Source organism: Culex pipiens, chromosome 2 (genome assembly GCF_016801865.2).
Source record: "Culex pipiens pallens isolate TS chromosome 2, TS_CPP_V2, whole genome shotgun sequence".
NCBI classification, from domain to species: domain Eukaryota; kingdom Metazoa; phylum Arthropoda; class Insecta; order Diptera; family Culicidae; genus Culex; species Culex pipiens.
In genome coordinates, this window is record NC_068938.1 from 124738475 (window position 1) to 124760871 (window position 22397).

The following is a 22397-nucleotide window of genomic DNA, read 5'->3' on the forward strand; positions in this document are numbered from 1 at the left end:
CTCCAAAAAATTATATAAATAATTTGCTTGAAAAACAAAGAATGCAAAAACAAACAGAAATAATTTGAATAACAAGCAGCCAATTAAAAGAACTGCTCATGTTTGAAGGAAAGCAAAAACTCACAGAAATAATTAAAAAATACGCTTAAATACAAAGAATGCAAAAACTAACAAAAAAATTTAAAAATGTTATACTAAAAATCAAAAGAACTGCTCATGTTTGAAAGAATGCAAAAACTCACAAAAATTATACGAATAATTTGCTTAAAAAACAAAGAATGCAAAAACAAACAGAAATAATTAAAATTATAAGCAGAAAATAAAAAAAATGTTCATGTTTGAAAGAATGCAAAAACTCTCAGATATAATTTAAAAAATATGCTCAGTTAACAAAGAATGCAAAAATTACCGGAATTTTTTCAAAATGTTATGCTGAAAATAAAAAAAAACTCCTTAATACAAAGAAAGAATACAAAAACTTACACAAAATATACAAATAATATGCTTAAAAAACAAAGAATGCAAAAACTAACAGAAATTTATCAGAATTATAAGCAGAAAGTTTAAAGAACTGCTCATGGTTAACAGAACGCAAAAACTCACAGAAATATTTCAAATGATATATTAAAACAAGAATGCAAAAACTCACAGAAATGATTTAAAATTGTTTGCTGTAATTAAATAACTGCTTATATTTGAAAGAATGCAAAAACTCGCACAATTTTTTTCAACTAGATTATTTTTTAAGCGATTGTTTATGCATGTTATAATGCATAAACTTATAAAAATAACATACTAAGAAACAAAAAATTTTTTTTTAAAAGATTGCAAAATCACCTTTTAGGGACATTATACTTTTTCAAAATATTTTAATACAATTTGTGTCCATTTTATATATTTATTTTACGATTATTTGTCAATTCGGCGAAACGTCCCATTCGGCGAAACGTCCCATGCGGCGAAACGACATTCGGCGAAATGACCGTCGGCGAAACGACATTCGGCGAAATGTCCCGCACCCATTGAAATCGGTGTTCCGCTGAATAATCTAGATATTTTGTTTTTAATTTCGCCAGTGTGGAGGGCCATGTCCCTTCGAATTTTGTCTCTTGATGAGCGGCAAAAGATTTTCTTTTAATGAAGATTCTTCCATTACTGCTCCGTCTATTTTTTTTTTTTTCGAATTAAATTTCAAATGTAATTTTGTGCACGTACATTGTTTCATTGTTCTCAGAAAAAAAGCTCTATCGTTATGCATAATAAAATCGAAATGCAATGCAATCAAAACTCATTTGTAGGGCAAGAAAATTAGTTCCAAAGATTTAGATTTTGAACCAATGTTGTATGGGCGATGTAAAATTGATGTTTTTGTCGTATCAATAAAAAATAAAAGAAGTCGGCCGATTTTCGGAAGAATTGCTCTAATGGATGTTTACAAGAGCAGGTCAAATTGTTTACAAAAAGCATTTATGATGTTTAGGTATTTTTCATTGATGTTACTGCTTCACAGGGTTCAATTTACCAGAAGAAAATAAAATCACATTCCTCGTTAAGATTGGAAGGAATGCGACGCGGCGACACTAACTGATGATGCGCGCACTAATTGAATTTATTAGCACCTTCCAATTTTCTCACCATCTTCCACAGTTTAACCAGACATCGCCGGAGCGGCCGTCGATTGCGTGAATGTGTTCCGTTCTTTTTTATTTTGTTTGCCCTTGACTCCAACGCGCTCCTCACTTGCGCCGTTCATCATTCAGTTAGAGTCTGCCAGTGTTTTGCTGTTTCTTCCGTCCAGGTTAAATTGAGGATGGACTTTGCTTGTTGCACGTTTGATTTCTAGAACGTTATCGGTGTTTTACAATGTTGAGATTTCTTTTTGTAATGAAATTTTCTTTTTATTTCACTTTACGTTTCTTTACTTTTTGTTTACTTTTTTGCTTTTATTCTATTTGCAAGTCTGACTCACAATGCTCTTTATCAAGTTCTAATTTCACGTTGCAGTCGTTCATTAAAAAAAAAACGTTACTTAATCCACCCTTAGGTGGTTGGTGCCTTCCTCTCATTCAAAGGGTAATGCTATCCAAAATAGACACGCTCGTGGGAAGGTCTTTAAATTACCTATCCAAAGATAGGTCGCATGATATATTTGGAATACGTTTTCATCTAAATATCTGAGAACTAGCCTCCAAAAAGTGTATAAATAACTCTTAAGTGCTTATAACTTTTGATAGGGTTGTCAGATCTTCAATGTTTTGGACGCGTTGGAAAGGTCTTTTGATTACCTGTTCAACGACGGGTTGCATGATAGATCCGGACAACGTTTTCATCGTGATATCTGAGATCCGGCTTCCAAAAAGTGCATAAATAACACTTAATTGCTAATTACTTTTGATAGGGTTGTCAGATCTTCAATGTATTGGTCGCGTTGGAAAGGTCTTTTAAATACCTTTCTAAAAATGTACAGCATGCTGGGGTCTCTTACAAAAACCACCCTTTTTACAATCTTCCGGACTTTAGTCAAAATCGTTTTTTTAGCATAACTTTTGAAGTACTTTACTAAACTTCATAATTTTCAATAGGGACTTATGGGACCCTAAGACAAATCGAATGAGACCAAAACGGTCCAAATCGGTTAAGCCGGTGCTGAGATAATCAAGTGCATATTTTTTGGTGCACAGACCCACATCCCTACACACACACACACACACACACACACACACACACACACACACACACACAGACATTTGCTCAGAATTCGATTCTGAGTCGATAGGTATACATGAAGGTGGGTCTAGGAGGTCTGATTGAGAAGTTCAGTTTTCGAGTGATTTTATAGCCTTTCCTCAGTAAGGTGAGGAAGGCAAAAACATCATGCTGCTACCCTTGAGGGAAATCACACAAGCCAAGTAGCAACTCACTCTCTCACACTTGTTCACAACGAAAAGTGATTTGTGTGCGCGCTAAAATTTACCTCGAAATTAACTTAGAACGAACGTGCGTGCAAATCTGTGCAATGTACGTCACTCGCTGCACTCAAACTGTGATTGTGTGTGTGTATGCTTGTTTGTTGGGAGATTTCACGACCCTCATCCAAGCTAGCAGTAAACCAGACCAGGAAGAAGCACACCTTTTCAGCTGCATCATCACGCTGCAACAAAACGCAACGGTCGTTTGTGTTTGTTTGGGCACCGAAACCGTCGTCGTTTGCTCGTGGACGGCCAATGTCAATGTCAGTGGCCTTGCACTTCAGATATTTTTTTTTCTTTTGCTGAGTGGAAAACTGTCCCATCTGGTCGATGGGAGATTGTGAGAGATTGTGCGGGTATTGATTAAAATTGATGGTGATAAAACAGCATAGTTTCTGGTTGGCATTGCACATTTGTCTAGAAAATAAAATCCCCTGAAAGCTACCTACAAAAAAAAATCAAACACAACTTGATGCACAAAATTTGTTAAAACATGGCAGATGAAATATCTAATTCTGCATAAAGAATAGTTATTGCTTTTATTTTCCGATGTTTATATATATGTTTATACTGGAAAATTATACAATATAACTCGAACGGCAGTGTAAGTTTAACCCTTAAAATTTTAAATTAGCTTAAATAGAAATTAATTTGAATAGCCATTGAAATTTCATCCATTTTGGTCGATCCAGTTACAAGTAATCTTATCTAATCTAGAAAGTATCCAAAAAGCACATGTGATTAGATTACGCTCCAAGATCTTTCCTGTCAATAAATATTAATGATTGTTGTAATACCCTCAATAAAGCGGCCAGGCCTACTGCGTTGCATTTCATTTACCGCAGAAAGGATTTTGTTAACGGATCACATTTCACAAAATCTACAGGGGAGGAAGGATTCGTGGACAAACGGTAGCATACGCTCCGGATCAGCTGACTTTGTTTTGATCATTCATTAAACTGCATAACATCAATGTTATCAAAAATGTTTTGCAATTTTGATGATAACACAACAGAGCAACTCTCTACGAAATCGGCCGATTTCGACCATTTTTATTTTTTGTATTTTTTGATTTGGCTCAAACTTTTTGGGGGCCTTCCCTATGACCAAATAAACTATTTTGTGTGATTGGTTCATCCATACAAGTCTCCATACAATTTTGGCTGCTGTCCATACAAAAATGGTATGTAAATATTCAAACAGCTGTAACTTTTGAGTGAATTTTCTGATCAATTTGGTGTCTTCGGCAAAGTTGTAGGTATTGTTGAGGACTTTTGAGAAAAAAATAGGTACAAGGAAAAAAATGCAGATTTTTTTATCAACTTTTATTCACTAAAACTCAATTTCCCAAAATACGTATTTTTTGATTTTCGAGATTTTTTGATATGTTTTAGGGGATAAAAATCCGCAACTTTTGAGCCATAGAGAAACATGGTCAAAAAATCTGCCGCCGAGTTATGAATTTTTGAAAAAATAGTGATTTTTGGAAAAAATCGAAGTTTTATGCAAAAACAAGTTTGACATTACTTTTTAATGCAAAATTGAATTTGCAATCGAAAAGTACTCTACACATTTTTTGATAAAGGACTCCGTTTTCAAGATATAGCTACCAAAAGTTTGATTTTAGCTAAATATTTGCAGTTTTTCAATTTTTAAAAATAGTGATCATGAGTGACCATTTCTAAAAATATTTTTTTTTGAAAAGTTCAGAAAATTTGCTATAAAATTGTCTAAGAGACATTGAAGATTGGACCTCGGGTTGTTGAGATAGAGCCGCTTTAAGAAAAAGAAACACGAAAATTGAAGTTTTCTTAATCTCACCAAAATAATCCACCATTTTCTAATGACGATATCTCAGCAACTAATGGTCCGATTATCAATGTGAAAACATGAAACATTCGTGAAATTCAAAACATTGAATATTACGCCCAAAAATATCGGAAAATTTCACGAATTTTTCATGTATTAACATTGAAAATCGGACCATTATTGGCTGAGATATGGTCATTAGAAAATGGAGGGTTGTTTTGGTGAGATTAAGAAACTTCAATTTTCGTGTTTCTTTTTCTTAAAGCGGCTCTATCTCAGCAACCCGAGGTCCAACCTTCAATGTCTCTTAGACAATTTTATAGCAAATTTTCTGAACTTTTCAAAACAAATATTTTTAGAAATGGTCCAACTTATTTTTGCATGAAACTTCGATTTTTTCCAAAAATCACTATTTTTTCAAAAAATCATAACTCGGCGGCAGATTTTTTGACCATGTTTCTCTATGGCTCAAAAGTTGCAGATTTTTGTCCCCTAAAACAAATCAAAAAATCTCGAAAATCAAAAAATATATTTTTACGTGTACCTATATTTTTCTCAAAAGTCCTCAACAATACCTACAACTTTGCCGAAGACACCAAATTGATCAGAAAATTCACTCAAAAGTTACAGCTGTTTGAATATTTACATACCATTTTTGTATGGACAGCAGCCAAAATTGTATGGAGACTTGTATGGATGAACCAATGACACAAAATAGTTTATTTGGTCATAGAGAAGGCCCCCACAAAGTTTGAGCCAAATCAAAAAATACAAATAAAATCCATTTCCGGTTTTGGTAGAGAATTGCTTTACAAATAAATCACATGTTCGTTTGGCGATGAGTGAATGATTTCTGATCATTTAGCCGAAAATCAGGACCCTTTGATAGAGCAAAAGATAGCATTGATACTAAAATTATAAAATGTGTAATATTGCGCGTATTCCCCAAAAAGACACGCGGCAAACACAAACACGCGGAACGACGCGCCGCACTTTCGATAAATGGGCGCTGTCAAATCCCATACTGCACGTTTTGTTTTTGTTGATCTTCTTCTTCGATCCAATTGGCATTGTTGCCAGGCATGTTTTTTATTGCACCAATAGTGCTGAAAATCGCTGGCAACAATGTCTACGGCACATTCTGAAATACCGCGCGGCGTGCACTTTTGAACGAAACGAACAATATAGTAAAAACTTTCCATTGCTGAAATAAATACCAAATAAAAAGAATGCGACACAAAAAAAACAAACAAAATCAGACTTCACTTGAAACATTGTTTACAACCTCACACTCCCACCCACATGTTTCACTAATAGTATAATTAGGGCTAGTGAGTTTTTGCGATTTTTTCGGTCCCCTTGGCCGAGAAATCTAATCGATACCGTCAATCTAAGTAATGTTTTATGAATTGTCTGATAACTTTTTTTTTGTGAAAATGTCAGTTTAGATCATGTGTTCCACAATTGTGGGAGGCACAATAACACTCCACAATTATGGAACAGACATGTTGGATGCATTGTTTTGCTGCTCTGGGTGAAATAGTATTGAAATGCAGTTTTTTGTTAAAAAAAATAAATACTTTTACTAGTGCAATAGCAAGAGAATGTCTAAATAAAAGTCCAACAAATAAAGTCGGCAGAAAAGATACATTTGGTCTACGAAATCGGTCTTTTTGCTTCAATTTTAATTTTTGTATTTTTTAATCCGACTGAAACTTTTTTGGTGCCTTCGGTATGCCCAAAGAAGCCATTTTGCATCATTAGTTTGTCCATATAATTTTCCATACAAATTTCGCAGCTGTCCATACAAAGATGATGTATGAAAATTCAAAAATCTGTATCTTTTGAAGGAATTTTTTGATCGATTTGGTGTCTTCGGCAAAGTTGTAGGTATGGATACGGACTACACTGGAAAAAATGATACACTGTAAAAAAAATGTTTGGTGATTTTTTTGATATGTTTTAGAGGACATCAAATGCCAACTTTTCAGAAATTTCCAGGTTGTGCAAAAAATCTTTGAGCGAGTTATGAATTTTTGAATCAATACAGATTATTTCAAAAAATCGAAATATTGGTCGCAAAAATTTTTCAACATCATTTTTCGATGTATAATCGAATTTGCAATCAAAAAGTACTCTAGTGAATTTTTGATAAAGTGCACCGTTTTCAAGTTATAGCCAGTTTTAGGTGTCTTTTTTGAAAATAGTCGCAGTTTTTCATTTTTTTAAATTAATGCACATGTTTGCCCAATTTTGAAAAAAAAAAATTTTTTGAAAAGCTGAGAAAATTCTCTATATTTTGCTTTTTCGGACTTTGTTGATACGACCCTTAGTTGCTGAGATATTGCCATGCAAGTGATTAAAAACATGATAATTGATGTTTTCTAAGTCTCACCCAAATAACCCACCATTTTCTAATGACCATATCTCAGCAACTAATGGTCCGATTTACAATGTTAAAATATGAAATATTCATGAAATTTTCCGATCTTTTCGAAACAATATTTTCATGTTTGTATGGACAGCTGCCAAATATGTATGGAATATTATATGGACAAACCAATGATGCAAAATGGCTTCTTTGGGCATACCGAAGGCACCGGAAAAGTTTCAGCACGATTAAAAAATACAAAAATTAAAATTCTTAAAAAAGACCGATTTCGTAGATAATTGCTCTCATTAAATGATTTTTCTAAAATCGTGTTTGGCTTTGCAGTAGAGCAGTAGAGTAGAGGGATGATTTTGGGTCATACAAATTTAAGTATTTTTGAATGACTCGGTTTCTCCCCCAGACTTAAAGTCGCCCCTGATGACGGCAATTTAAACATTTTACAATTTCAAATATAAATATTTGGTAGATAATCTACTAAAAAATAATTTTAGATATTAGTGTTGGTGAAAAAAAAGCTATATTTTTCAAATTTTTATATCACGCTCGTGTGCATCAAGCTAAGTGACCTGTAAAACCATAAATTAATTTATCAGTATATACCATTTATCGCCTTTTTATGGTACGAAGCGTGCCCACATACACATATGGTTGATTTATAAGTGGCACGCAATCAAACCATATAAATCCAAAACTGTAGCATGTATAAAACAAATTCCCTTAGCAAAAGCCAACAATACTAAATCTCGATACCGTATTTCTCTTCCTTGCAGACGCCACCACTTCCGCCTCCGACGACGAGGATAATGAGTTCTACGACGCACAAGAAGAAGGTGGTTCCGTCGCTTCCCAGGAAGACAGCTCGTTCATACTGAAGATTCCGGTCGCGCACCACCACCACCACCGGCGCAACTCCAACGACGCTACGGGTAGCTCCTCCGAGGGCGAAGACGGCAATAGTGAAACACAGCAAGTAAGTGCACTCTTTCGGCGGCTCGATCTCATCGGGAGATGATTTTTTTTGGTAATGGACTGTTTCCCATCTCTTCGATCTGCAGGTATTAGTAGTCACCGATAACCTAGACAATATGGACGTGACGGATAGAATATCTGTAAATAGTAGTCAAGCACTAACACCAACGCTTTCCAACAACAACCAGTCCACGAAGGTGGCGCGGACGCGCCGATTGCGCGTCCCCGACAAGCCCAACTATCCGCTGAACCTGTGGTCAATCATCAAGAACTGCATCGGCAAGGATCTGTCCAAGATCCCGATGCCGGTCAACTTTAACGAGCCGCTGTCGATGCTGCAAAGGTAGGTCACTGACTTATGAAGTCTGAGGCATTCGATAAACTAACCTGTTTGCTCCGACAGATTAACGGAAGATTTCGAGTACTCGGAAATCCTGGACAAGGCCGCCCAGTGCAAGGACGCCTGCGAACAGCTCGCGTACGTGACCGCATTTACCATCTCGAGCTACTCGACGACGAGCAACCGCACCGGCAAGCCGTTTAACCCGCTGCTCGGCGAAACGTACGAGTGCGACCGGACGGATGACCTCGGGTGGCGATGCGTCAACGAGCAGGTAGGTTATCCCGTGACCACATTAGATCTTGTTGAGTTCTAAGACGCGGTTGTTCCCTCTCCAGGTGTCCCATCATCCGCCGATGGCGGCCCAGTACTGCGAGGGACGCGGCTGGCGATGCTGGCAGGAGTTCACGATGACGTCCAAGTTCCGCGGCAAGTACATCCAGATCGTTCCGCTGGGGTACGCCCACGTGGAGTTCCCCGCCACCGGTAACCGGTACACGTGGCGCAAGGTCACGACCACGGTGCACAACATAATCGTGGGCAAGCTGTGGGTGGACAATCACGGCGACATGGAGATCTTTGGCGAAAAGAGCGCCAAGGGGGTCAAGTGTCATCTGAAATATCTGCCCTATTCGTACTTTACGCGGGACACCCAGCGCCGGGTCAAGGGCGTCGTCATGGATAACGCGAGCCAGGTCAAGTGGGTCATCAACGGCACCTGGGACAGCAAGATCGAAATCGCCCCGGTCACCTCGACCAGCGGTTCGGCGGAGAATCCCGTCTTCAAGACGGGCAACTACAAGACGGCCTGGAACCGGCGGTTACCGGCCAGCGACTGCGAAAAGTACTACAACTTTACGACGCTCGCCTGCCAGCTGAACGAACCGGAGCCGGACGTCGCGCCGACGGATTCGCGGCTGCGGCCCGACCAGCGGCTCATGGAGGACGGCAAGTGGAACGAGAGCAATGGCGAAAAATTAAGGTGAGTGTTAATTTGGATCATTACATTTGCATTTCTCTAACATCGACAAAGCTAGACTGAGCCGTTTAAGGTGTTTTTTTCCTCGAAATGTTCATGAAGATTGGAGATCCTACTCTTGGTGACGCCAAAGCGAGAAAAGCAACGAATGTTGGTGCTGTTTTTCGGCGCTTTGGTTGATGCCTCGTCGTCGCTTGCTGCCGACTTTTTACAAACTCAGCTCGTTTTGGGCAGCTACGATTCTTCGTCGAATGGTTGCCCCCACAGTTGAAGCATTTCGCTTTGATATTCTCGTTGATTTTGTTGTAAGCTTGAGGTTTGTGCTCACCTCCGCAGGTGACACAAAGACTCCTCATGAAGGAGTTCCTTCCACCATGTCCAAACTGCAAACAGTTCAAACATTGCGTCCCGTCACGGTGCACTGGACTACATCACTATGCACTATATCGTTCCCAAGTCACGATAATGTTGAATATTGCCCGAACTGCTTTCAGCTTAGACGGTGTTGTCGATTCTTTCTCGAGATGAACCAGGTACAGTTGATCACGATACTTGATGTCGTACAGGCCACGGAGGACTTGTTTCCTGGGTCGTTTACCTGGATCATCATGGCTGTAGTATTCCATCTTTGTGTTGTTCAAGATATCCCGAACAAAGTTGAAGTCTTTTCTGCTAGGTAGCAGATTGCTAAGTCTATGAGCGCATAAGCGAATGTAGGCTCGCAAAGCACTAGATTGTTTAACCCCTGTCAGCCACTTTCTCACCGAATCCGATGACGATGTTTTCACAAAAATGGGTGGCACCTTTACCCATCGTGGCATGACCTACTAAGCCTAAAACGACTTTGGACTAATCTCTTAAGTTAACTGCGTAACACATGGAAACACTTTTAACACTTCATGACCTATCTACAATCACTTTACTTAGAAAATTACACTAAGCTTAGAAATTTGATTTGATCTGATCTTCTGCAATGGAAAAGTATTAAAATTCGAAACTTGACGTATAATTTTAAAATTTCAAAATCCACGGTAAGTTGACGTTTAACTGCAAAGCAACGTATATCAGCCTAGCAAGTTTTCTGAGTTGATTGTAGATGACACACACAAATGTCAAATGTTTAGGTCAAGGTGGTATTTGTTAACAAAGTAAACGAAAAGACCAACTGCTTAGTAACGGTGTCAAAGAAAGAGTGAGGTTTTATTCACAAACCAGATCATAGCCTACTATCTAAACTAGTGTTCAATTGCCATTCTAACAGTATTAGACTATGACAAACAAACAAACTCGCACTTTTTCGCGTATGACAGTTTACCAAACTCGCAAAAAAGACAAAATGTATACAAGCTGGCGTTTCTGCAAACCAATGTTGGTGAACCAACAACGCAGACAAACTGCCAAAATGTGCGAGTTTGTTTGTTGGTTTGCCGTAGTCTAATACCTCCTTCAAAGGTTTCTTGATGTTGCAGTCCGCAATTGAGTAATTTCCTTTTGAGCAGCAGTTCACAAAGTTTGTGAAACTTTAAAAACATTATTTAAAAGAAATCAAAGCTACATTTCTTTTTTTTTTCAATAAAGAAAAACTTTGGTCTCAAAATTTTCTTTTTTTTTCTTTTCAAAGACTGGAAGAGAAGCAACGAGCGCGGCGGCGCGAGCGGGAAGCCGAAGCGGAGAAGGCCGCCGCCGAGGGCCGACCCTACCCGCCGTACGAGCCGGTGTGGTTCGACAAGCGCAAGGAGGACGGCACCGACCAGCTGGTGCACGTCTTCAAGGGCACCTACTGGGACGCCAAGGCGAAACAGGACTGGTCCAAGAGTCCGGATATTTTCTAAGCGGGTGTTCTACTGTTCGAAACCCGCTTCGTAGATTCTTGTGAGTGAGTGCGCGCGAGTGGCTGAGAACGTGAGTGACTGGGATGAGTGCACGCGAGTCGCGTCGTTGCCATGCAGGGTTAATTAAAAGTGAGTTGAGTGCGAGGCAACTACAAAAACGAAGGTTTTATCCGCAATTCATGCTGTTTAATTTAACGAAAAAGAATGAAACAAACTTTAAGCTACGCCAATGTGTTACATCTTTTAGGATTCAAAACGCTGATTGTTTACCCCCTCCCTAGAGTAACGATGAATAAATGCAGCAGCTGATGCGATTATTCTTCCTAAACGTTCTGTTGTTCTGTTGATTCGTTTACCAAAAAAGTGTACATTTACTCTGTTATATATGTATGATAACTTTATTTCTCAGTAAGAGTTGAAAATATGCCTGGTTAATGTGACTATTTATAAAGAAAAAAAAGCAAAAACGTAACGAGACAACACAAACAAACAAAAAAAACTATACAACTCGAGCGAACTGGAAAGCGGTCTCCCATATTGATATGATAGCATTCAAATGATAATTGTGACATCTTCTCTTTGAGAAGCAACTAAGAAAACATTTTGGGATAACTTTACCTAAGAAAAAAAAAACTATTGCTATTTCTAGTGAAAACACAACAAAAAAAACCTAATTATTACTACTAAACTGAAAGTGAAAACCACGAATAGATTGGTGAAAGCATAAACTAATGAAAATATACTACCTTTAATGTTTCCAAATGGTGCAAAGGTTTTTGTTTTCTCTTTCTTTTAGTGAGACGTCCAGTTTGAGTTTTAGAGATAGCAAAAGATACAAAATCAATCCAATTTATGTTAGACTTTCGCGACGCTAAACGCTAAATAGCAAACAATTTTTAACGATTCAATAGTCTTCTGGCTTGTTCATACTGTTAAAACACACACACACACCCTATTAAGAACTATATGTATAAACTCCATGCAAAATAAAAAAAAAACAGAGCAAAGCAAAAACCCCTCTCTATGGCAAAGAAATAAACAAAATAATCAATCCGTCATAAAAAAACACTCAGTTTACGGTGGTGCAGAGATAAAATTACAAAACACAACTGAAGCAAAATAATAGCGAATAAACGAAGGTAACTAAACTAAACTGTTAGATAAAAAAAATAGTTATGATAATTGACAAACGATTAAATTAAAGCAAAAGCAAACAAAAAAAGGGAAAATATTTCAGAAAGGCATGAACGACATACAACACACCTAGCACCTATCTAAATAAACTAAAACCACACACAAACAAACAAACAACATGAATTTAACGAAAAATAGCAGGTTTAAATTTGTTCGGATGAAAAAAGTAGAACAAAGAGAGGAAAACATTTGCCAGCGTCGACGACAAAAAAAAACAAAACAAAAACACACACACGCAAGTGACAGACATTACTAGTTGTTACGCTTATGAAGCTATTCAAAGGAAAAAATAATGAGTGAAGGAAAAAAAAAGTTGGTTGTTTTTCGTTGTCGCAAGCGTTATATCACAAATTCCTTGTTTGCAAGTTTTGTTGGCGTTTTTTTTTAAAACATTGATTCAATTCCATAGCAGTCAAGCTTGGTTGGCACGTCGGTGAGTAATAAGTTTTTGAAAATTTGTTTTCGCTTCGCTAGGAGGCGGTGATTTCAGCAGGGAGAAGGATAGAGGGTTTGAAAGAAGAGAAATGAAATGCTCCACTTTTGTAAGCGGGTAAGCGAAATTCTCCACACGGTACAATCAAATAACTTACCGTCAACAGGGGTGACATTGGGTCTGGGAGGTGAGGTTGGGTCATACAAATTTCAGCACTATTTTTACTGCTCATACAACCTCCGGGTCATGAGCTGTCTCCAGATGGGCTGCAGCTGGATGCAACTCTCTTCTTCCGCTGCGGAACTCCTACACTTTCCAGATCTTCACGTTTCGGATCAAAGTCACCAACAAAGAGGCTCGTTTTACATTGCAGAGAAACAACCAAATATGTAGTTTATTCAGCAAACTCACTACAACTCACTCTCACCCCCAAGATGTGCATAAATGCGCCACTGGTGAATCCCGTCCAGCCGACCCTTACCCTGCGCCCACTCCTCGTACCGAGCGTGAAACAAAACCCCGTCAAACTGGGGATGTTCGCGATAGTCCGGCCCATCCAAGCCCACGTCCCGAACCGCCTTCGCCAGGTGATTGTACATTTTCGGGTACAAAAAGGCGATCCGAAACGCCCGTGGGTTGAACTCACCGCGCGGATATTGAACCCGAAGCAGGTCGCATCTTTCAAATGCTACGTCAAAAGCGATCTGAAGCAGCAGGTCGGCCTCGAAAAGGTGCAGTACGCGGGATTCCAGCAGGAAGTACAGCGTTAGGAGCGTTGGATGGAGGATGTACGGAGTTGGTGCTAGTTGGTGGCTGTTCAGCGTATCGGAAGCAATCCAGCAGAGCAGGGCTAGTTTGGTTTCGTACAGACTTGCCTGAATGTCCGGCTGTTTGCTGAGCAAGTCAAGAAGTGGAGGAACGCGGATGTTCTGGGGAAATTCCGCGTTAAAGACGTGCAAAGTGTAGTCCTCGTCGTGGCTCAATTTCGTCACGAGCCTCATCAGTGTAGAGTTTTCTCGATGGTAGAGAATGATACCGACCTTGCGCTGCTCCAGCCGGATCGCCAGCTGTGGGTAACGCCACCCGACTTGATGTTCGCGCAAATCGGTAACAAAGCCCGTCATTTCGAACGGATGGCCCATGTAGATCTGGTACATGAACTTGCTGGACAAGGTCAGCAACAAGTTGACTGTTTGGTCATGCTTCACCGTCTGAATTGGGTTCCACTTGTCCTGAAAGAGAAAAAAAACTTAGCGATCGACGAAAAAAAAACTAAATATTTCAGCCCTACCAAATCGTACAAATCCAGACTTTTCTGGAACCGCTGAAACAGCTCATCGTCTTCTTCGCCAAACACGTGAAACACCAGCTTCCGTAGATCCACCTCGTGGGTCCTGGCAGAAATTTGCTGCTGATCAACGAAGCGAGCCAGATCGTTAAACTTAGTCCTCGGACTTCCCAGCGTTCGATGAAACTGCTTCACCTCATCGTAGTGAATAACGTCGTTCCCGGCAAGAGTCGCCAGCAACGGCATCTGTCGGAACTCCAAGCCCAGATGTCTAACCAAGCCCACCCGGTTGTACGCCTTCGTAGTCAACGTTTCAAAGTTCATGTCCTTGCAAGACCAGTACTGCCAGAAACCCTCGTAGATCAAAAAGTCCGTGTCGTTCGAAATGATCGCCAGCGCGTTAACCGAGTTGGCATACTGAACCAGCTCCTTGTCGCACTCGTTGGCGATCGAAGTTACGACCCGGCCGTGCTTCTTCGCTACTTCCTTCACCGGGTACAGCCAATTCCCGGGAAAATCCCGACGGAACAGGTTGATCAACGTGTCCAAACTGATCCCCTCGTCGACGGCGTCCAAAATTCTTATAGTATCTTCATACTTCCTCTTTTGACGCTCGTTCCAAGTTACGTACTTTTCCTCTTGAACGACCCCGTCGCAGAAAAATACCAGCGTCGCTCCGATAGCCCGAAGTTTAGCGAAAAATCGGTCCAGCTGCTGGTAAACGAGCGTATAGCGGCCACCGCACATGCTTCCCGCTACGTTCGTGTCTCCAATGGGGCTGTACAGCGACATAAGGTCGATGACGATCGTTGGGCCTGGGGCGTTCCTGCGCCATTGGGAGTCGTGGTATCTGCTGTGGTCAAAAAATGTTAAAAACAAAAAAAAACTGTAACTGCATATGACAAAAACGAGCTAGCTAAACTACCGTCATCTGGGGCGAATCGGGACTACAGTCTGAATAGGGACAGCAGTGTTTATAGCATTTAATGGTTTTAAATTTGGAAATGGATGTTGGTCTGAGTTTGTTCTAACCGAAACCAATCAGAAAAATCAAAATATTGTGCTCATACATGGTTGCAGGCCAAGGGTGCATGATACTGATGATACTCGTCGGTTGATACACCTAGGCGAGGAACATCCCGGAAGAGCCCAACTACATCCGTAGTGCTGTTTGGACAAAACAGCATGGCTCTGGTTCCTTGCAAGTGTCCTATTTTCTTACCTCCACGTTGGCTTGGTTTAGTCATCATGATGACAAGGTGTAACCTAGCTGGTGGCCTTTGGAAACGGATCGTAAACCTTTGACCAGCGAGGGTCAGAGTAGAGACGGCTAAAAGAAAGGGGCGCGTCAATGTGGGAAAGGGAAGTATTGTTTTGATTCGCAGTATGTTGAGTCAACTGCTGTGGATGTACCTGAGCATCGCAGAACAGGGTTTCTCTTCTTTCCATTTCAGCCAACAACTATCTTCTGTTTATTTTGTTTCACTGATTTTCTAAAACGGCTTCTGTTTACCATCCTTCATTTGATTTCGATTTTACTTATTTGAATCTCTTATTTCTCAACGTTTTTCCACTCTATTTTACCAATTGATGCTGTTGTAACAAACTGTCTGCTTTCCCTTAATTTGGTAGCGATGTCAATTTTGTTTATCATGTACCTTTTCTTTATTTATCTATTTGAATAATTTCTAATTTCTACTATCTTTCTTTTACTATTAATTTTTTACATGGTATATTTCCTTCACTGTCCATTGTTTTGAAACTTCACCTTTTTCTTAAGCAAGTGAGGTTCGAGCCCTTACTCAATTTATGGAATGATTAAAGGATTAACACAAATATTACTATTGTACTTTTGAAAAACTTTTCTGAAATGCTTAGGACCAAAATATTGTAACAAAACACCGCGACAAAAGAAAGCGTGTTCTAGCGTGTTGCTCGTACTGACTCAGAGCAAGGGTGAGATGTAGGTGTAAGGGCAGTGCGTGTTCGTCGGGAACCTGGTGCATAAGATCGGTCAAGGCCCGTTCTTACACTGAAAATTGCGAATTGCGAATATTGTGCTCATACATGGTTAAACAATTCGCCCCATGTGCCCCCATTCGCCCCAGTTGACGGTATTTTCTTCTTAGGTCAAATTTCTAGAATTTTAAAAATTTCGAAAAATTCAAAAATTTTAAGAAAAAGATTTTTTTAGGATTTTTGTTATATCAGTTCCTAAAAAATAAATTTGTATTTTTTTCGAAACTTTTGAAACTGAAATTTATTAAATTAATTTTTTTTTTAATTTATGAAATTTCTCAGTTTTTTAATTTTTAAAAAAATTTAAACTTTTTGAAATATTGAAAAAACTTAAAATTTTAATGTTTTTTTAATCTTTGGAATTTTTGAAATTGTTTGAATTTTTTTCAATTCTTCAATATTGTTAAAACTTTTAAATTTATTAATTTTAGAAATTTTTGAAATATTTGAAATTTTTTAAATTGTTTGTAATAAGAACGAAATTAATTTAGATTTTTTTAATTTTGTTATTTTTCACATTAATAATATTAAACTCAGATTTTTTATATTCCGTTAAATTAAAAAATATTAAGAAAATATTACAAATCAAGAACAGTAAAATTACGATTATAATTTGTCGATAGTTAGGCTGGTACAAATATTTTTAAAAGTTTTTGTCACCCCCCCCCTTCAAAATTGGCCCAATAAACTTCAAAATTTCAATGAAAATTCAAGTGCAACCAGCTGAAATCAAATTAAAATACATTCTCCTGCGTTTAAAATCATTTTTAGCATGTTTGGGTTTGTTAAAAAATCTTAAGATTTTTTGAAAATTTTCGATGCAAAATCTTATTTTTCGATACAATTTTTGTTTTTGTCAGATCTTAGATTTTTTGAAAAATAATGATTGCAAAACAACTGAACTAGTGTAAAATGCATTTTAAAACACTTTTTTCATTGAAATGTGAAGACTATGGCTTGTTATTTAAATTTTTATATTTTTTATTTTTTTTTGCCCCCCCCCCCCCCCTTGACCTTGGCCAGGGCCGAGGGACAAAAACTTTTTTAAATATTTACATCGGCCTAATTATACCGCGGTATAACTTTAATCGTAATTACTATCGAGAAATCTCAATAGTGAGTCGAGAAATTACGATCGTCATATTACGATCGGATGCAATAGTCACCACGCGTGTTGCACACACACTATATATCACTTTTAATTTGTCGATATCATTTTTTCTCAGAAAAAGCATTAAAATTTCATTACCATGTTGCGCACACTCTCACCACAGACTTTTGCTTTTAATTTCTCGATATTGTGGTACAGAGCGGATTCGATAATTCGAATAGAGTTATCTACGTGCGCATGTATTGCGTATACGTACACGAAAAAGATTGAGGTTAAATTTTGTACCGGCCAGCAAAACAAATGGTGCGCTAGTGTGTGTGAGGTTGGGCTTAGATAACTCTATGGAACTGCATTCGAATGAGTGAATCCAAATTCGCAAATTGGAACGACTGACAGCTGTCAAAAGCTTGAAACCACGCAAGGTATGTAGATCAGTAAGGAAAGCGGGTTTTCCAGCTGTCAAAATAGTTAGTTAGCACGAAACCTGGATTTTATATGGAGATTTTCAGAAAAGTGAAAATTGGACCATTTTCCGGGAGACCATCCATAAACCACGTGGACACTTTTTTGGGAATCTCTTAAAAAAAATGAAACGTCACCTTCAGTTTGACAACTGGTTTTGACGGTTGAGTGCTTTTTAATTCGAATACGTTTGAATTAGCGAGCATTCGCATTAGCGGACATTAGAAGTAGCGAAATTCGAATTATCGAATCCGCTCTGTACATATTATTTAAAAAAAATCCAATTTCTTTATCAGTACCTACCAAATCTCATTCTCGATGTTGATTCGGTAGCAACCATTCGGCACGGTTTGAGTTATGAACGATTCCAGATGTCTTACACCCATTTCCTTCCAACTCTTGATCAAATTTATTCAACGAGCAACGGTATGGCACAAACAAAATGAAATGATTGTAGAGAGCCTACACTGAAAGAAAGGCACATAGTAATGTCACATGTTTTACACATGAATCTGCCCCATTCGACTTCGCATGTGAATGTCATGTGAAAATCATATCGAAATGGTTCAAAATGCGATGCGGTAAATTCAAGTGAAATTCTCATCATAATTAAATGAAAAACACGTTAGCTTCAAGTGTCATCGCACATGGTTGTCACGTGAAATCCTTGTGAATATGAAATGGGAATCACGTATTTTTTTTCTGTTGTTGCTGTTAAATAACGGTAAAAAAAAAAAATCGTTTTTTTTTGTTTCACATTTTATTTCACGCATATATTTCATTACCAACAACACACTATTGGTCGTCCTCATTCACTGGTCACTAAGGTACACATCGTACTGTCCGCAACGAGGTCCGCAAATACTCTTTCGAGGACAATTTTGCACTTCGGAGTCCTCGAAAAACAGCACTGAACGCTCCTAAAGCCGCTTCCCAATCCGGTTCACAGCAATCTGCAGGATATTTTGCACAAGAAAAAAGACTTACGAACTTGGTTTCCTGAAAACAAAAAGTATTAAGAAACTAATTAGCAAAGCATTACTTTATAATTGCATAATTACTTACCATCGTCAAAATAACGATTCTTTGTGAAAATTCAGATGAATTCCTTGAATAATTGAAATAAACAACTGTTTTAAAAGACGAGCTCAAATCGTGCATTTTTCATTCTCGCCATCTTGCTTATTGATTTTCGGAACAAATTTGCAACACTCGACATTCAAATTCAAAACATCTGGTTTTAACGTGAATTTTCCTTCACTAGCAAAGGAAAAGTCAAATGGGGCAAATCGAAGTGGAATTCACTTGAATCCGCAGTGAACACCATGTGATAAAAGAGTGAAGCGGTTTTCGGTTGGGATCAGCTAATTTCAAATGATTTTCACATCAATGGAACATGAACAAACTATCGAAGTCATTGGATAAGCATGTGAATTTAACGTGATGATTTTTGGAGCAGCTCACGTGAAACAGCACTTGAGTTTGCTATGACAGATTTTTTCAGTGTAGAGGTCCCTAGAGCACAGCACACTTTGAACTTGCTTTGAACCTTTGAATGGATTTTGCGATTCGATCTCCAAACAATTTGACAGCACTGTGCTAAGCTTTGTAAAAGCTCTTTTGTTGAGCTTGACATGACAAAGCTAACATTGAGCTAACCACATGTTGAAACTTTTTTTTTATTTTTATGGCACACTAATGTGACCGCAGACTCATTAGACACAAAACTTAAAATCTTGTGTTACAAAAATTTAATAAAAAAGGAAATCACCCTTCTTTGGTACCCAGTCACGACGTTCTAGCAGGATTCTAGCAGAGTTCTTACAGAGCTGGATATTCTTACAGAATTCTAGCAGAATTGTTCTACCGTTCTAGCAGGATTCTGGCAAAACCAGCTCTGCTAGAATATTTCGTGACTGGGTAGAGTCACTACTGGTCGGCGGTTGGAATCGCAATCCCGTCGATTCCAATCCCGAAGCGGAATAAGGGAAATGGGTTGTAAAAGAGGTCTGCATTTGCCTCATCTCACCATTCAAGAGCCTTCATACGCCTGAGGGCTTTTGTTAATTTGATTTGGTTAACCGCGGTGGATTTTCTTGAAATAATTCGAACTGTCAAAAATCCACCAAAGCATCTACCGGTGGATACTTTTCTACCACAGATTTTTGTGCGATCATTTGACAGCTCGAATTATTTCAAGAAAATTCACCGCGGTTAACCAAATCAAATTAACAAAAGCCCTCTGGAAGCAGCGACCGCCAAGATCAACTTAGTTGAGCGAATCATGCGTATGCGAACAGACCTGATGCAACATGTAATTACAAATTACAGCTACTTTGATAGCAAAAACCATCGATTAAACACACCGCGACAGTCCTGTCACTTATCATGGTTGATTGTTTACAAACTGGGCACGTCAATTTCGGAGTCTTGTGAAATTGTTTTTGTTTAGTTTTGGGTAGATTCGTGTAAATGACTAAGGATTATCGTGCGATTAACTAATATTTCAACATTAGAATGGGCGTAAGGCACCTGGAAACGTTTATTTGCCAAGATGTACCAAAAGGGTGCTACCGAATAAATATTGAAAATGAAATCCGGTTAGTTAAAGGAATGCTTTTAAATATTTGATAAAAACTAATCTCATGTATGACATTTTAGGCGGTACTACAGCACCTGCAGGTCACAGAACCCACCGGGCCCGACGCTGGTCATCGATCTGATGTCGTTGTATCGGCCAATCGGCAATACGGACGTACCGGGGAGCATGTGCGGTGGCCGCTACACGCTGATATACCAACGGTTGGACCGATTTTTCGGCAAACTCAGGGAGCTCGGAGCGAATCTGGTGTTCTACTACGATGGTCCCGTCCAAGAGGACAAGTTTTCGACATGGTACGAACGCCAGAAGAACAAGTACGCGATCGGGATTAAGATTCTGGACGCTGTTGATAAGGGCATCAACTTGGAAACGTTGATGAACCGGTTTCAGCGGGATTTCCCCGGCAATACGATGTATCCGGTGAAGGAAGTGGCAAAGAAACATGGTCAGATTATAACGGCAATAGCGAACGAGTGCGACAAGGAGTTGGTTCAGTATGCCAACTCGGTTAACGCGCTGGCGATCATTTCAAACGACACGGACTTTTTGATTTACAAGGGTTTCTGGCAGTACTGGTCTTGCAAGGATATGAACTTTGAAACGCTGACCACGAAGGCGTACAATCGGGTCGCGTTGATCAAACACCTTGGTCTGGGCTTTAAACATATGCCGTTGCTGGCTACTCTCGGTGGGAACGATGTCATTCACTACGATGAGGTGAAGCAGTTTCACGGGACGTTGGGACGACCTGGAAGTAAATTCCACGATCTGGCTCGGTTCGTGGAACAGTTTCGGATTCCGGTTAGTGAACACGACTTGAAGAAGGTGGTGGCTTGGGTGTTTGGCGAGAATGCTGTTGACGACCAGCTATTGCAGCGTTTTCGTAATAGTTTAGATTTGTACGATCTGGATAAACGAAATCCAACTCCGACGTCGCAGAGCGATCAAACGCTAAACGTGCTGCTGACGATGCTGAACACGTTTATGTATCAAATTTGGATAGGTCACCCGGTCAATGTAACAAGCTTGATTACAGATCTACGAGCCCATAAGATCGGTTGGCAGTATCCACAGCTAGCGGTCCGACTGGTCAAGCGCCAGTCCGGGCTTGTTCTCTATCACCGACAAATGCTAACGGGTTCCAGTCATCTACGCGTTGTGATGAAGATGAGTCACGAAGAGGACTTTGCCCTGCACGAACATCAGGCGGAATTCCCGGAGCACATCAGAATACCACCCCTTCTAGACTTACTCAGCAAACAGCCGGACATTTGGGCCAGTCTATTCGAAACCAAACTTGCCCTGTACTGCTGGATTGCGTCCGACTCGCTGGACTTCCGCCAACTAACCCCGATTCCGTCCATCCTGCATCCGACCGTCCTAACCCTCTACTTTCTGATGGAAAATGCCGTCCTGCACCTCTTCGAAGCCGACCTGCTGCTCCAAATCGCCTGCGAGGTGGCCTTCGAGCGGTGCGATCTGGAACGGGTGCAATACCCACGACACAGGTTCAACCCACGGGCGTTCCGGATTGCATTTCTGTACCCGAAGGTGTACTCGCACATGGCGAAAACGATTACGCTCGTTGGGTTGGACGGCGAAGATTACCGCGACTGCCACCAGTTTGACGGGGTTTTGTTCCACAATCGGTACGAGGAGTGGGCGCAGCAGAAAGGGGACTTGGAAGACATTAGACAGTGGCGGATTTACGCACATCTTGGTGGGGAAAGTGCATGAGGTGCTTCGAAAAATTCGAATAATCATTGTAAATATTTTAATAAAACATTTTAAAAACACATTTATTGATTGAAAGTTTTCTATCTGGTTCTGTGGTCTGTGGTAAGAAAATAAGCTAGATTAGCTATAAAACTTGCATGCAATGTATATGAAAGCTTGTTTTGACATAAAAGCTAGCAACAAAGCTTTTCACGCTGACAGCATGAAGCTACCCAGATCGAAAGTCCGTAAACCCACGATGTTTTGTAAGGCAACGATGTT

At 39.4% G+C, this 22397-nt stretch overlaps 3 protein-coding genes across 6 annotated transcripts in view; 2 read left to right on the forward strand and 1 right to left on the reverse strand.

Annotated features, from left to right (window-relative positions):
* The window catches only part of LOC120414983 (oxysterol-binding protein 1), a 65725-nt gene extending 53206 nt beyond the window's left edge, over positions 1 to 12519 (forward strand). For all 3 annotated transcript variants that reach the window (XM_039576333.2, XM_039576334.2, XM_039576335.2), the window contains 5 exons: positions 7941 to 8140; positions 8226 to 8482; positions 8543 to 8753; positions 8818 to 9461; positions 11080 to 12519. In XM_039576333.2, coding sequence (XP_039432267.1) covers positions 7941 to 8140; positions 8226 to 8482; positions 8543 to 8753; positions 8818 to 9461; positions 11080 to 11290 — 1523 coding nt within the window. In that variant the 3' untranslated portion in view covers positions 11291 to 12519. The remainder of the gene's footprint in view (positions 1 to 7940; positions 8141 to 8225; positions 8483 to 8542; positions 8754 to 8817; positions 9462 to 11079) is intronic.
* LOC120414984 (uncharacterized) lies at positions 11904 to 18253 on the reverse strand. Of its 2 annotated transcripts, none has more exons than XM_039576336.2 (3): positions 18101 to 18253; positions 14209 to 15058; positions 11904 to 14149 (listed from the first exon to the last, which is right to left on the reverse strand). In XM_039576336.2, the coding sequence occupies exons 1-3, from the start codon at positions 18181 to 18183 to the stop codon at positions 13328 to 13330; spliced, it is 1755 nt and encodes a 584-aa protein (XP_039432270.1). In that variant the 5' UTR covers positions 18184 to 18253; the 3' UTR covers positions 11904 to 13327. The 2 variants fall into 2 exon arrangements, with proteins under 2 accessions (XP_039432270.1, XP_039432271.1); XM_039576337.2 differs by having other exon boundaries at positions 14209 to 15055; positions 18101 to 18222.
* Positions 18254 to 20195: 1942 nt separating this feature from the next.
* Positions 20196 to 22197, forward strand: LOC120415013 (uncharacterized). Its single transcript, XM_039576377.2, has 2 exons — positions 20196 to 20397; positions 20459 to 22197. The coding sequence occupies exons 1-2, from the start codon at positions 20315 to 20317 to the stop codon at positions 22134 to 22136; spliced, it is 1761 nt and encodes a 586-aa protein (XP_039432311.1). The 5' UTR covers positions 20196 to 20314; the 3' UTR covers positions 22137 to 22197.
* The last annotated feature ends 200 nt before the right edge of the window (positions 22198 to 22397 follow it).

What these genes read in the sequence shown, in the direction of transcription:
- LOC120414984 (XM_039576336.2), bottom strand. Translation starts at nt 18,183, where the DNA reads ATGGGTGTAAGACATCTGGAATCGTTCATAACTCAAACCGTGCCGAAT. An exon ending in AACATCGAGAATGAGATTTG is followed by an intron (nt 15,059 to 18,100) that starts GTAGGTACTGAT and finishes TTTTGACCACAG; the next exon opens with CAGATACCACGACTCCCAAT. An exon ending in GTCTGGATTTGTACGATTTG is followed by an intron (nt 14,150 to 14,208) that starts GTAGGGCTGAAA and finishes TTTCTCTTTCAG; the next exon opens with GACAAGTGGAACCCAATTCA.
- LOC120415013 (XM_039576377.2), top strand. Translation starts at nt 20,315, where the DNA reads ATGGGCGTAAGGCACCTGGAAACGTTTATTTGCCAAGATGTACCAAAA. An exon ending in AATATTGAAAATGAAATCCG is followed by an intron (nt 20,398 to 20,458) that starts GTTAGTTAAAGG and finishes ATGACATTTTAG; the next exon opens with GCGGTACTACAGCACCTGCA.